The sequence below is a fragment of the Acomys russatus genome, chromosome 4, assembly GCF_903995435.1.
Source record: "Acomys russatus chromosome 4, mAcoRus1.1, whole genome shotgun sequence".
Taxonomy (NCBI): domain Eukaryota; kingdom Metazoa; phylum Chordata; class Mammalia; order Rodentia; family Muridae; genus Acomys; species Acomys russatus.
In genome coordinates, this window is record NC_067140.1 from 81,438,600 (window position 1) to 81,452,743 (window position 14,144).

Consider the following 14,144-nt stretch of genomic DNA (forward strand, 5'->3'; position numbering starts at 1 on the left):
AGTTCTTCGCATTATGGTGACCCCCAACCATAAAGTTCTTTTGTGCTGCTTCATAATGGTAATTTTGCTACTCTTCTGAATCACAGTGTAAGTGTCTGATATGCAAATATCTGATATGTGACACCAATGGGGTTGCGACGCACAGGTTGAGAACCATTGCTTTAGACGTAGCATCTCTTGGAAGGAAGTTAGCTCATGAGAGTAAAGCCTTTCAAGGGGAAACTCAAATCCCTCCTTTTCCTGTCTGTTCTGCTTCCCAGCCATCATAAAGTGAACAGGCTCCTTCTGGCATACACACACACACACACACACACACATGCACGCAAACACATACACACACACACGCACACACGCACGCATGCACACTCACCCATGACCTTCTGCTCCATCGTGGTCCAAAAGACAACAGAATCAAGTGCCTATAACCAAAGCTTCCGACTGTAGCAAAACAAATCTTTCTTCCTCATAAGCTGATATTTCTCAACTATTTTGTCACAGTAAAAAACTGTCATAATATCCAAAAACAATTCATGAGTTAAGCTTTCACTACACTTACCTAAAAAGTTATATGTCTTATAAAATATATTGCTTTTGAGTTGGAAAGCACCACTGAAGCTGTTGGCAGTTCATGGGGAGCACTTGTTAGAGCCCAGCCTGCCACATGTGTGGCCCTTCTTCCCTTGGCCTGTAGCAAAGTCGTCACAGTGAAACCACTTCCAGCTAGTGTGGCAGAGGAGGAAATACCACACAATGTCGTGTCTGTGGGGCATACACACTTAAATGTCTTCAGTTTAAAATGAGCATACTTTGGAATGCCTATTTAAAAAGAGTAGGAAGGCACAAACCTGTGACAGTTTTAGTTTTACACCGGACTCTCCTGACAGGCCTGCTCAGTCATGCTGAATAGCCAAGATGGCTGTTTTGCAGCAGGTGGGAGCGTCTGTACTGTAATGTTGGCTCTGTCAGCCAAGGAACTGCTGACCGGTCTGAAGAACCTGCTCTCCAGGGCCCAGCAAGAAGCCCCCTGGCCACGGTGGGTGAAGATGACCTACCCTCACTGCTGGCTTGGCATTCCGTAGCATACAAGAGGCACATGGGAGCATATTCTGGACATGGGCTCCCCCAGAGAGGCCGCCTGGAAGTATCTTCTGAAATAAGCCATCACACTTCTTGTTAATTTTAAGTTGAAAGGTAGTTTTGATGGTGTCCTTTGCCTGCAGAGGCCTTTCAGTTTCATGAGATCTCATTTATTAGTGCTTTTAGTGTCTGTGCTAGCGTGTTCTGTTGAGAAAGGCCTTATGTTGAGGCCCTTAATCTGCATAAACTTGAGTATGTGGAGGGTAATAAGCATGAATCTATTTACATTCTTCTGCATGCAGATGTCCAGTTTTGCCAGCACCATTTATTGACAACACTATTTTTTCTATTGTATATTTCTGGCTTCTTAATAAAAAATTAGATGCATAAAGCATCAGGCTACATAATGGGAAAAGATTTTTACCAGCTACACTTCTGATAGAGGGCTAATATCCAAAATATAAAAACTCAAAAAGCTGGACATCCAGAAAACAAATAACCCAGTTTTTTTTTTTAAAGGGGGGTATAGCTCTAAACAAAGAATTCTCAAAAGAGGAAATTCAAATGGCTGAGAAGCACTTAAAGAAATGTTCAACATCCTTAGTCATCAGGGAAATGCTAATCAAAACTACTTTGAGATTTCATCTTAGACCAGTCAGAATGGCCAAAATCAACAAAATAAATGATAGCTCATGGTAGCGAGCATGTGGAGTAAGGGAACACTCATTGCTGATGGGAGTGCAAATTTGTATAGTTACTGTGAAAGTCAGTGTGGCTGTTCCTCAGGAAGATGGGAATTAATCTACCTTAAGATCCAGCTGTGTCACTCTTGGGCATATATATACCCAACGGACACTTCATCCTCCTACAGAGGCACTTTCTCAGCCATGTGTATTGCTGTTCTATTCATAAAAGCCAGAAATTAGAAACTATCCATCAATGTATGGATGGCAAAAAATGTGGTACATTTACACAGCAAACTATTATTCAGCCATTCAAAGCAATGGAATCTTGAAAATCACAGATAAATGTATAGGTCTAGAAAAAAAATGATCCTGAGTGAGGTAACCTAGACCCCGAAAGACAGATGTGGTATGTTTACACGTGGATGTTAGCTGTTAAGTCATTGATAGGCAAGTTACAATCCATAGAACCACGGAGGGTTAGGAGGAGAAACTAGGAGGGAGGGAGAGCGCTCCCTAGAATGGGGAAATGGAATAGATGGTGACCAATGGACAAGAGCAGAGTGAGGTGCTGGAAAGGGAGGGTCAACTAGAAAGGAGGAAGGAAGAGGAGTCAAAGGAGGGATTGTAGGGAGGGAAATCCGAAACTGAAGACCATTTGAGGGGTTGTACGGACGCTCAACACAATAAGATATATACATATATGAGTGCAATCTAAATTAAATTGCTAAATAATGGGAGACACAGCCCCAACTGGACATCGCTCATCACCAAATGAAGCTTCCAGTACTAGAAATAGGTCCCATGGGAACCCCAAACAACACAGGCTATTGCCAAGGCTAATGGTAGCTCTTTAGAAACTGATGGTAAGGCTCTATTACTGAAGAAAATGCCTACACAATTCACTGAAGTCAAGCTGGTGCTGGCCTAGAGCCTTCACCCCTATGGATTAGTGTTCCTGGTACTGGAAGATGCCATGCATGCCACCAAAGGAGAAAGGTAAACACTAACCACCTACAAACCCTCTACAGTGGTGACCTGCCTGCAAGACATGCTAGTGCAATGGTGGCGCAAAGCTTGAAGAAGTAGCCAACCAATATCTGATTTGATTTAAGGCCCATTCCGTGAGATTGAACCTATACCTGACGATGCTTGGATGGCCAAGATCCTGAGACTAGATAGCCCAGGAGCAAAGGAGGAGAGCAAATACTTTTGCTCTGCTGAAGGACAATAGCAATGAAATGGCTCCTAATGCCATTCTGCTAATACTCACGCTATGCTCAGCCACCATCAGAGACGCTTCCTCCTGCAGCCATGGGAGCAAATAGAACCACAGCCAGACAGTATGCAGAGAGTGAGAGACCTCGGCATGTTCAGCCCTAAAAGGGATTTCCCCGTCAGATCCCTCTCTTCAGGGCTCAGGCTACTCTGCAAAAGAGGAAGTGGAAAGAGTGTAGGAGCCAGAGCAGATGGAAGACACCAAGGAAAACAACTCTTTCTAAACACAGCAGGACTGATACACATATGAACTCACAAGAGACTGAGGCAGCACGCACAGGGCCTTCACGAGTCTGTGCCAGAGGGGGTCCATGAGCTAAAAGGAGAAGTTGACACACACGCGCGCGCGCACACACACACACACACACACACACACACACACACACACACACACACACACACCTAACCCAGATGCTACCTCCAATTGATAGCCACTTTCAAATGAAAATTCAGTTTCTCCAAGGGAGTCTCACCAAGGAAACCATTCTTTTTTTTTTTTTTTTTTTTTTTTTTTTTAAGATTTATTTATTATGTATACAGTGTTTGCCTGCCAGAAGATGTCATTATAGATGGTTGTGAGCCACCATGTGGTTGCTGGGAATTGAACTCAGGACCTTTGGAAGAACAGCCAGTGCTCTTAACCTCTGAGCCGTCTCTCCAGCCCAAGCAAACCATTCTTAAGGGTAGGTCCCATGCAGTAGATGGCCAACACAAAATGAACTCAGTGGCATCTCTGGAGGCTCTTTGTCTCATAATATTAAATTAGGCTTTTTTATTTTAAACCTTACAGGTCCTCTGAGTATATATTATAGTTTTCAGCTTTGTGTTTCTATGGAATTTCTATGTGTGCAAACATGTGTGTGTGTGTGTGTGTGTGTGTGTGTGTGTGTATACATCTATGTGTTTCTTGTGCTTTTAATTTGGATCTTTTCTTTTGTTGATTTATTCTGTCCTATTCTGGTTTGGTTTTGTTTTATCTTACTGTTATTTTTAGGTGCCTGGTTGTTGTCTAATGAGAGACAGAAAGGGTATGGATTCGGATGGGAGGAGATATAGCCTCTTGGAGGAGGTAGGGGATGAGAAACTGTAATCGGAGTTTATTATATGAAATAAAACAATTTTCAATAAGAGGAAAGAAAAAAGAAAGCAAGATTTGCATAATTTCTTCAACCAAACTGAATAAATACATTTGCTTAGTTTGCCTGATGAAATTTCTTTTTATACCATTGTCTGAACCACAAGAAAAAAACAAGAGACTCGACGGGTGCAGACTTTATAGTAAAATTCTTACAGCGGATCTGAGAAACGAGTCTATAGACATTTCTCCTTTGTAAAAATGTTTAAAAAATAACAATTCGATAGCAAAAACAGTAGAATCTACAGTCAGTTTACAGTGCTACTGATCTTAAAACTTGCAAAATAATAAAATAACACTTGTAATTATTTCTGTAGCATTTTTGAGAAATGCAAATGAGTGGAGTTGACGGCTCCTCTCAAAATGCTCCTGTACAGGGGATTCTTTCAACTTATTTTATGATTTTATATTTGCCGAGCAAAATAACACCCATCAGTCCCCTGACCTAGGTCTTGACATATTAAACTCTAAAACCACCAATTTGAATCTTTATAAAATTACCCATTGAAAGCAGACTGTTCCAACTATTAGTTCTCAAAAAATGAAGGGAAACACCTTGAAATCAACCCAGGTCAGCATTTACATATTAAAACTCTGTGTCACATCCCATATGTGTGTGTGTTTTACCAGTGTCCTCCCTGGCTCTGCAGGAGTTGTATGCATGGCAGACTCCAGCAATTCTGTTTCTTTAATAAGTGTAGCAAATAGGGAACAAAAACAAGACAAAAGGTTTTATTCTAGACTTTTCCTCCAGCATAATTTCAACTTTCAAATTATAGGAACACAAATGAATGTCCTACTTCTGTGTTAGAGGTACTTGACTACTTTGTGGGATGTTTTGTGCCAATCCTTTTCTAAATTATCTTGGTCGCTGTTGCTAGGTAACACTACTGGCTTCCTGCAGCTGAAAAATGAAAGGGTTAGAGGGAGCAATTCGACATTATTAGCATTTGGCTAATAAGTTTTTTTTTTTTTTTTTTTTTTTTTTTTTGACTGTATGTCTTAGCATTTCCCTCTCTTTCTAGGGAAGGTCATTGTCTATGGGAACACAATTGATGCGTATACCACAGTAGAGACACTCCTACACATTGGCCTGCAGGGGAAGTGCATCTACTTCGTGCATCCCCCAGCTGACTCTAACATAACCTACATCAACAACTATGAGATAGAGAGTGCTGTGGAAGACGCGCTCAGTGCTGCTGGAGTGACTGTCTATCAGGACGCCCTGCTGGCTCAGTGGAATGACGGGCAGGACCCGGATCCCATCCACAGCGCCTGCTTCACCACGTCCACCAAGCCTTTCAGACTGGAGTGTGAAGTAAGTCTATTCCCGTGAGCCACACTCACTGTCCCCCTAGGGCAGGCAGCAGTTCTCAACCTGTGCGTCACGGCCCCGTTGGGGGTTTGCACATCAGACATCATTTACATTACTATTTATAACAGCAGTAAAATTACAGTTACAAAGTCGCAACAAAATAATTTTGTAGAGGGGCCGTCATCATAACATGAGGAACTGTATTAAAAGGTCACAACGCTAGGGAGGTTGAGAACCACTGGCCGGGGACACTATTAACCTCTCAGGGACTAGGGACTCTGAAAGACTGCAGCAAAGAATTTTAATATATTGAATTTTGTTTGTTTGTTTTCTAAGACAGGTGTGCTGGACTCCCTTTGTAAACCAGGCTGGCCTCAAACTCACAATGATCCACCTGCCTCTGCCTCCCTGAGCACTGGGATTATAGGCACGTACCACTGCACCTGCCTTAATATATTGACGTTTTCCTAGCACTTTGGCTAAAATATTGCCTGCCTACCAGATGATTCTTCATTGGCCCTGGATTATGTGTCATTTGGTTTCATATTTCATGGTTACCATATTTTTTATTGATTTCCAACTCAAGGCTGTTGTTTACTATTATCCAGTCCTTTAAGAAGCATGCGGATATATTTTATGTCTAAGAATATGTAGAATTTCATCTACGTACAAAGAATAAGTATTCAGTAGCCATTGGACATACTGTTTCTGTAAATAATAATTAGTTCTGAGTGGTTGATATTGTTGCTGGACTCTCTTTACTGCAGCTTGCTGCATTGCACCAGTGGTTTGGAACCAAATACAATAATTACTAAGAGTAGCATTATTAAAATCTCTCATTATTTTAGGATTTTCTGTTTCGCTCTTTAATTATATCTAATTTTTTTCTTTCTTTGCTCTGCTGTTAAGCCCATGAACAGTTATAATTTTAATATCTGTCTTGTGAGTTGTGACCTTAACGTTATGAAGTACACTGCTGTATTTCTCAGTAGTATTCCTTATCTTCAGATCTACCTGCTTTACATTAATATGGCCATTTTATCCTTCTTATATTTAATTCTAGCATAGTATATTTTCAAGTTTGCTTAATTTTAGCTTGCCAGTGACTTTATATCTAAAGTATATTTTTGAAACTATCATTTAATGCGATTTGGTTGCTTCCCCTTGGTGGGGAGGCCCAGAGGCACACAGAGGAAGGGGATGCAGGCTATCCAGATGAGACCTGATGGGCTGTGGTCAGACGGTGGGGGAGGAGGGCCCCCCTGTAAGAAGTCTAGGGGAGGGGAATAGGGTGGAAGAGGGAGGGAGCGTGGGAATGGGAAGATACAAGCAAGGGGATGATAACAGAGATGTAATGTGAATAAATTATAATAAATAAAAATGAAAAAAATAAATGATTACAAGGGATTAAGGAGAGAAAGGAAAAAGAAATATGTAAGTATCTTATGTAATATTCTCACAAATAGAGCATCCTAAAACAACATTCACTTATGGGCTCAGAGTTCACTCTCAGATCTGAGGGGCCATGTTCGTTCTTAACCACACTGCCCCTTTCTTTATAAGGCTTGGAATGGAGACTAGCCTTCATGTCCGTTTACCACACTTTGACTCTTCTACAGAAAAAGCCTGGCCCCTTTTAGAGGCTCACTTGATTACGTCAGAGTCACTGAATATGATCTCTCATTCTTAAAGTCAACTATGCCAAATAATACCATCTTATCATAGTCACAGCTAGTACACAAAGGGATGATTGGGAGCCTTAGTAATAACTATCTTAAAATCCTGCCTATCACATGCTTTGTTAGCCTTTCTGTCTGTGAATTTTAATTAAAGTAGTTATACCATTAATACTTAATGCAATTACTAATGCAGTTAGATTTATGCCTGCCATATTTTTTTCTGCTGTTCAATCCCTATGTTTTCTGTACTTCTTTTCTCCCTTGTCTGCTTCTTCTTGGGTTATTGTTTTTTGAGTATTCTAATTCTAATGGCTTTTAAGCTACCTCTTACTCAGTTTTTTTGTGATTTATTATGGATGTATAATCAATCTTTTACCTCAATGCGGTTAGTATTACACCATTTTATTAAATATATTTCTAAAAACTTGAAACAAGACAGACCCTTCTTTCCCTACACTGGACATCTGTTATGTTATACTCTCTTGGCAAGAACATCTATACACGCTAAAAGGAAAACAAGACATGGCTAGACTTTTTATTTTAAACAAATACATATATGTAGAGTGTATGTGTGTGGAGGGGTGGGGGATGAGTCTCATGGGTCTGGCCTCCATTTCTCTGTATAGCTGAGGATGACTTTGAACTTTGGATTCTTCTGCTTCCAGCTCCCAAGTAGCAGGACTGTGGGTGTGGAGCTCCATTCCCGGCTGTGCAGGGCCGAGGGCCACTTTAGGCAAGCACTCTGCCAACTCAGTCGTGTCCCCCAGCTGCACTCAGGCCTTAGAGAACTAAGACACCTATTTTACGTACATACTCGCACCACCCTCGGCTCTTTCTTTGTTTCTGAAAATATCTAAACAACCTTTGTCAGTACTTTGTGTAAGGTCAATGTGCTAGCAATACATACTCTTAAATTCTCCTCTATTGGAAAAAAAATGCTTATTTTTACTAGATATAGAATTTGGGGCTAACAGGCATCTCTCCAACTTTGAGTCTGTTTCTCATCATGTTTTGATATTGTTGCATTTTGATTTAAAGCTGGGCGACACTGAAGGCATTGTTCCCCTTTGGATTTAATGCATCATTTCGTTTGTATGGCTTCAGGATTTTCTCTTTGTCACTGATGTCCAGAAGTTTGGTGCAGTTGATGATTTACTATGTTTTACGTTTTTATCTTACCAGCGGCTCACCGAGTTTCTTGAGTCTATAAATCTGTGGCTTCCACTAACTTTTAGCCAAGTCTTGGCCATTATTTTGCCCGTTCTTCCTTCATACGTTAATTATAACCCCAATTACACATAGTGTTTCCTGCTGCTTTAAAGCTGTGCATGTTTTAATAGAATTTTCTCTTTGTTCTTATAACCAGAAAAATCTGTTGATATTACATAAAAATTTACCATCTCTTTCTTTTATTTTATCATAAAATGCCTATTACCCACCCTCTTTCAAAAAGTTCCAAATGGGGGAAATTAGTCCCTTGCTGATCATTGCTTCAGCTTCTTATGACCCTACACAATCTCCCTGACTTTAAATAGCAGTTAGGACCCTTAGAAGCAGGCCTTCTGTTCTATCTACAGTTTATATTATTTTTGATGGAAGATACAGTCTCAAGGCATTGTTCCACCATTCCAGAAGCAAAACTGCCTTGAACCTGGTGAACAAGCAATGGGCATGTGGTACTAGGCATGGACCTGGGGAGGTGGAGTCAGTGCTCACTGGCTAGCTGGCCCAGGCTGCTCAGTGAGTTCCAGGTCAGTCAGAGACTCCATCTCAAGAAGTGTAGGTGTCTACCAGTATACGGGCTGTCCTCTGCCCTCCACACACATGCATAGACATGCACACTCATATATGCACACAAATAAATAAATGCAGATTGGGGCATAGAACCAGAAACTGGTGTTTTACCCTACCTTGAAGGGTTTTTATTCCTGCAATGTAGCCGTGCCTCTTGGGTTCCTGACAGACGTGCAGCCTCCAGCCACTCTAAAACCCAGCGAGGCAGCTGTTAAGAAAGCCTTCCCTGTTTATTGGTATCCCTCTGTCCAGTTACATTGTAATTTCCATATTTAATTTCTTTTTCATCAAGAGATCCCTGTGGCCTTGGCAGGTAGCTAGCTGGGAAGTAGCTGCCTGAGTATGCGAATGAATGAGCCTTATCAAGTCATTGTTAGATTTGCTGACTCACTTCTCAGTGTGGAACCTCTGCTGTGTGTTAGGATAATCTGCAGAGCCAAAAGAGAACATCTCTGTTAAGTGTGTTACTTAACAACAACAGCAGCAACAACAACAACCTAACAAAATTTAGAAAAGAAACTAACAGGTAGAAGAACTTTCGGGATAAAGGGGAAGAATGACAAAGGTTCAAGGGTACAGGATACAATTTTTATGTGCAATTTGAATTTGTTAATTATCTTTCCCTATTTTTGCTTAGGTAGAAATCTATTTTACCTACGTTGGGAAAGGAAAGGGGAGAGTGAGTATGTAAGAAGACAAAGGTTCAGAGGCAGGGAGAGACTCAGAGAAATGAATGTCCCTGTGGCCACTGCCGTGCCACTGCCTGCTGTCCCAGGGCAGGACACCGCAGGGCCAGAGCTAGCCCCATAGTTATAGCACACAACTCTCTAGGACATCCTGCAGCGGCACTGCTTGGCTTGCAGCGTGACAAGATGGCTTAGAGGGAGAGGCACTTGCCACCAAGGCTAGTGGCCTACGTTTGATTCCGAGAACTCAGCTTATGGATGAAGCAAACTGACTCCCACAAGTTGTTCTCTGATCTCCACATGCCAGCTATAGGATTCACATACTCAAGCGTACACACACATACAATAAGTGAATAAAATGTAATTATTTTTTAAGATTTCCGCATTTTAAAACTCATGAGTGCAATGATCTGAAGATTCAAAGGAAGATGAGGTCACTCCAAAAAGGAAGCTTGAAAGACCCTTGTCAGGCGCAGGAATAGGAGGCTGGAAATGGCTGTGGTGGAGAACAGAGGAAACAAACATGGCCTCGACAGATACAAGCCCCTCACAGGGCAAAAATACTCATTGCTGTGCTAGCGCCTCCCTTACTTGATCTTTAGTCCTCTCACATATAAATTGCATGACAAAGCATGATATAAAACCATCTTAATATGTTCTTCATACCAAACGTCTGTAATCTCCTCTGTCCCTGCCCTCCCCTCCCTTCTGCCTCCCCCTCTCCATCACAGAGTTGTGATAAACTTTCAGTGGATGTTTTCTGTACTCTGAAGACTGTTCACACTCTGGGGCAGGTGAAATCGAGAGCCATAACTTGGTGAGCACTTCCCAGCTTCATGATCCCCAGCAAGGAACATGAAAAGGGGTAACCAAGTGTCTTGGCTGCTTTACTATTACTGTGAAGAGACATCGTGACTCAGGCAACTTATAAAAGGGGCTTGTTTACGGTGTCAGAGGGTTAGAGTCTATGACCATCAGGCAGGGAGCGTAGCAGGCAGGCAGGCGTGGTGCTGGAGCAGTAGGTGACATCTTACATCTGATCTACGAGTGGGAGGCAAAGAGAGAGTGATAACCGGGAGTAATGTGGACTTTTCAAATCCCATCCCCGGCGACACACCACCTTCAACAAGGCCACACCTTCTGACCCTTCCCAAACCATTCCATCAAACATGTCAGCCTGTGGAGGCAATTCTCTTTCAAGCCACCAGATCCATTAATGATGTGATTTTCCCCTACTTTGTAGGCATTCTTCAGCTTCTACAAGAAGAATGTGGATTATGAAACATTTAAAGCATTTAATGACGCATGCCTTGTCTATGATGGCCGTCTTGTGATTGACACTACCTTCCACACCAATGATATAGCCGTCAGAGCCGCTGGCTCACTCACCAAATTCTCCAACCGCTATTATGCCAATGAGTGGACTCACAGAAATTTCAGTTCCAAAGAAATTGGTTTTCAGCTGGCAGCAGCTATGCTCAGTCTCTTTGACCCAACCCTTGAGCCTGTGACTAAACCGCCAGCTGACCTTGACCGCCTCATCCCCATGTACAAGGGAGCCAAGATCCAAGGTGTGTGGAAGGCTCCTCTTTCTCATCCGATGAGGCCAGTGTTCAGAGCAGCCAGACATGTCCCTCTTAAACATCCCTCTTGGTGTTTAGCGGGCTATCATAGAGGTGGAGTGAGAGCCCATCTCTGTTCTTCAGCATTTACTGTGAACCTGGCAATATTACTACTGTGAACCTTTGTATATTGGAAAAGCATCAGTAACTTGCCTAGAGATCTCAGGGCTAGGGAACAGAGGTGTCCATCCTCACCATAACTCAGAGATGAAGAGGTCCTTCTGGAAAGCCCGTTCCTTAGCCTTTCCTCTTTAAATATTTATCTGGTCCCCCCCACATATGATTGTGCTTCCTGCATGTTTGTCTGTATACCACATGTATGTGGATGCCAGAAGAGGGCATGGAATACCCTGAAACTGGAGTTATAGGCAGTTATTAGTCACTACATGGGTGCTGGGAGCAAACCCCAGTCCCCTACAAAGTAGGAAGTGTTCTTTTCCATGGGCCATCTCTCCAGCCTCTGTAGCCCGCTCTCTTCATGAGTAGGCCCAGCTGTTTACAGCTGTGAGACAGTTCATAGTCACTCCCCAAGCCGTGTTGTTCCCCTAGGAAGACGATTTCATAAGCCAGGCAGATTTTTTTTTTGCATTTATTTTGTGCTTAACTTATCCATGTATCCAAGCTTTTGCGTATTCATTTTCTTCTGTGCAACCTTCTCTTCCTGGTTAGAAACAAAGTGTTCCTTTTTGATGGTGGCCATCTCCATGTGGCAGGGGGAGTCATGTTTAGCTCACTGCAACCATGAGCTTAACAAGTTCAAAGACATGTCTTGGGTCCCTTGTTGGCTTGGCTATGTTCAGTGAGTAGAGATGACTACACGCAGCCTTTTAAGTTCAGATTCCTCTGTGTAGCTTTAAGTATGTGCAGCATGAATTCCGTTCTCTTGGGGGGACATCACCCCTGTATCCAGCCCTACCATTTGGCTTGTGCATATCTACCAGCTCTACCATATTGCTCCTTCCAAAGGAGATCCTTCAGATGCTTGGTGGCTTTTAGGATTTGCATACCCTTGATGGCCTGGGCAGCTTTGTGGGCATTCTAAGGTGAATGGAAAGATATGAACCTCTTAGCCTGATTTCACAGGGTTTTCTGAGTCAAGAGAGGGGTGAACCATTTCATCAGGTCACCTTGGGCTACCCACAGGGAGGGGAAGACAGGTTACTGTGCTACTATGTTGAGAAAAAAAGAGACAGAGAGAAGAGAGATTTTTTTAAATGAGTCCTTAAATGTGGACCTCCCACAAGAAACCCCCACATATTTACAGAATTTGATGTTCCTTTCCAGGAGGCCCACAGACTAACCTGCAAAGCATGCATATACAATCCCCGAAGGCATTGATGAACAATGTTCTAGTAGGTGGAATACCAGGCCAAGGAGACCAAGGCCCTCATTCCACTCTGGCCCTCCTCTTTCTGAGGAGATGCCTCTAGGAGGTTCTGCTCTGCTTCTCCTTTGGGTGGGGACTTAGGAAGTGACCTCAGGCAGGTAAGAGGATGGAGGGCCTCAAAGAAGAGAGCCTGGTGAGACTCAAGATTATCTACAAAATATTAAGGACTTTATAGTAATAGTTTTCTAAAGCATTGATTGGATGAGGAACTTTGTTAATTTTCCACATAAAATGCAGTTTTTAATGTTTTGTTTATTTGGGGGAGTATGGAAAATGGGAATGCCATGGCAACATTCTGGAGCTTTTGGCCTGGTTAGGTAGCAGTGGGTGAGGGTGCAGGGAGGTGTGGGAAATCACAGGGCATGTCTTTGCACATCTTGCACTGATGGCTATGTTATAGGGTATTGATTTGACTAAATAAAGTTTAACCACCCTAGGGCCTTCCTGGCTAGCTGAGTGTACTGTCGCTGGCATTTTAGGAGCAGATGCATTATAGGCTTCTCTGTTTGTTCTTTGACGGAATATAAACTGTTCTCTACCAAACCAATAGTTCATGTCTGACGTGGACATCTGCCATTTCCTCTAGGAGGGATTCTTCCTGGGTCTAAACATTATCTGCATATCTCCAAACCTGCCATCCCAAGTCCCTTGGATGTGCAACGATCACAGCCTGATTTTGTAAGTATTGATCTTGAGATTTACTTTACTTCTGTTCATAATATCTGGCTCTATAGGAAGGTAAAAATTTTGACCCAAAGTCATTGGTTCACACATCATATTCCCACTGTGCATGTCAACGTTCAAATTGCCCCCAAGAGTCTTTGCTCCTCACAGCATCACGTGGTGCACTCCCAAAGGGAGCAGAACTGACTGGTGTAGCCTGCAGGATGTTGTGGAGATGACAGAGTGTGGTTTCCAAAGCTATATCCATATCAGGAAGACGCTATAACCTCCACCTTGTCCCTTTCCAGATAGCCAGCTGCCACAGTGGACGGTGTCCCGGGTACCTCTTTGGTGACCTCTGTATGGTAAAGAATTGAGGATGATGTCTATACCTGCCGTATGAGTGACGTGGCTTAGAATCAGTGCCATTCAAGCCTTCAGATGACTCTGGCTCCAGCCAAGAGCTTAACTTGAGTTCCCAGCTAAGCCACCCCCAATCTCTAACTCCCAAAGATCATGAGACAATGAAGTTTACTGCCACTTTAGTATACATTTTCTTTCTGTCTGTCTTTTTCTTTTTTCCTTTTTTTTTTTTTGGTTTTTCAAGACAGGATTTCTCTGAGTAGTCTTGGCTGTCCTGGAGTCACCTTGCAGACCAGGCTGACCTTGAACTCACAGTGATCCGACTGCCTCTGCCTCCCGAGTGCTGGGATTGCAGGCATGCACCACCATGCCCAGCAATGTTTTCTTAAAAAGAGTACTTTGAGTTTCATAATGAACTCAAGCAAAGGTCACAGTGATTTCCTGTGTTTCCTTGATCCCCTC

At 42.6% G+C, this 14,144-nt stretch overlaps 1 protein-coding gene across 1 annotated transcript in view; it reads left to right on the forward strand.

The window, feature by feature from the left end:
* Cfap61 (cilia and flagella associated protein 61) overlaps positions 1 to 14,144 on the forward strand; it is a 272,515-nt gene that overhangs the window by 194,232 nt on the left and 64,139 nt on the right. Inside the window, exons 21-23 of the mRNA XM_051144932.1 lie at positions 5,199 to 5,491; positions 10,891 to 11,218; positions 13,243 to 13,334. Of these exons, the coding sequence (XP_051000889.1) occupies positions 5,199 to 5,491; positions 10,891 to 11,218; positions 13,243 to 13,334 (713 nt within the window). The remainder of the gene's footprint in view (positions 1 to 5,198; positions 5,492 to 10,890; positions 11,219 to 13,242; positions 13,335 to 14,144) is intronic.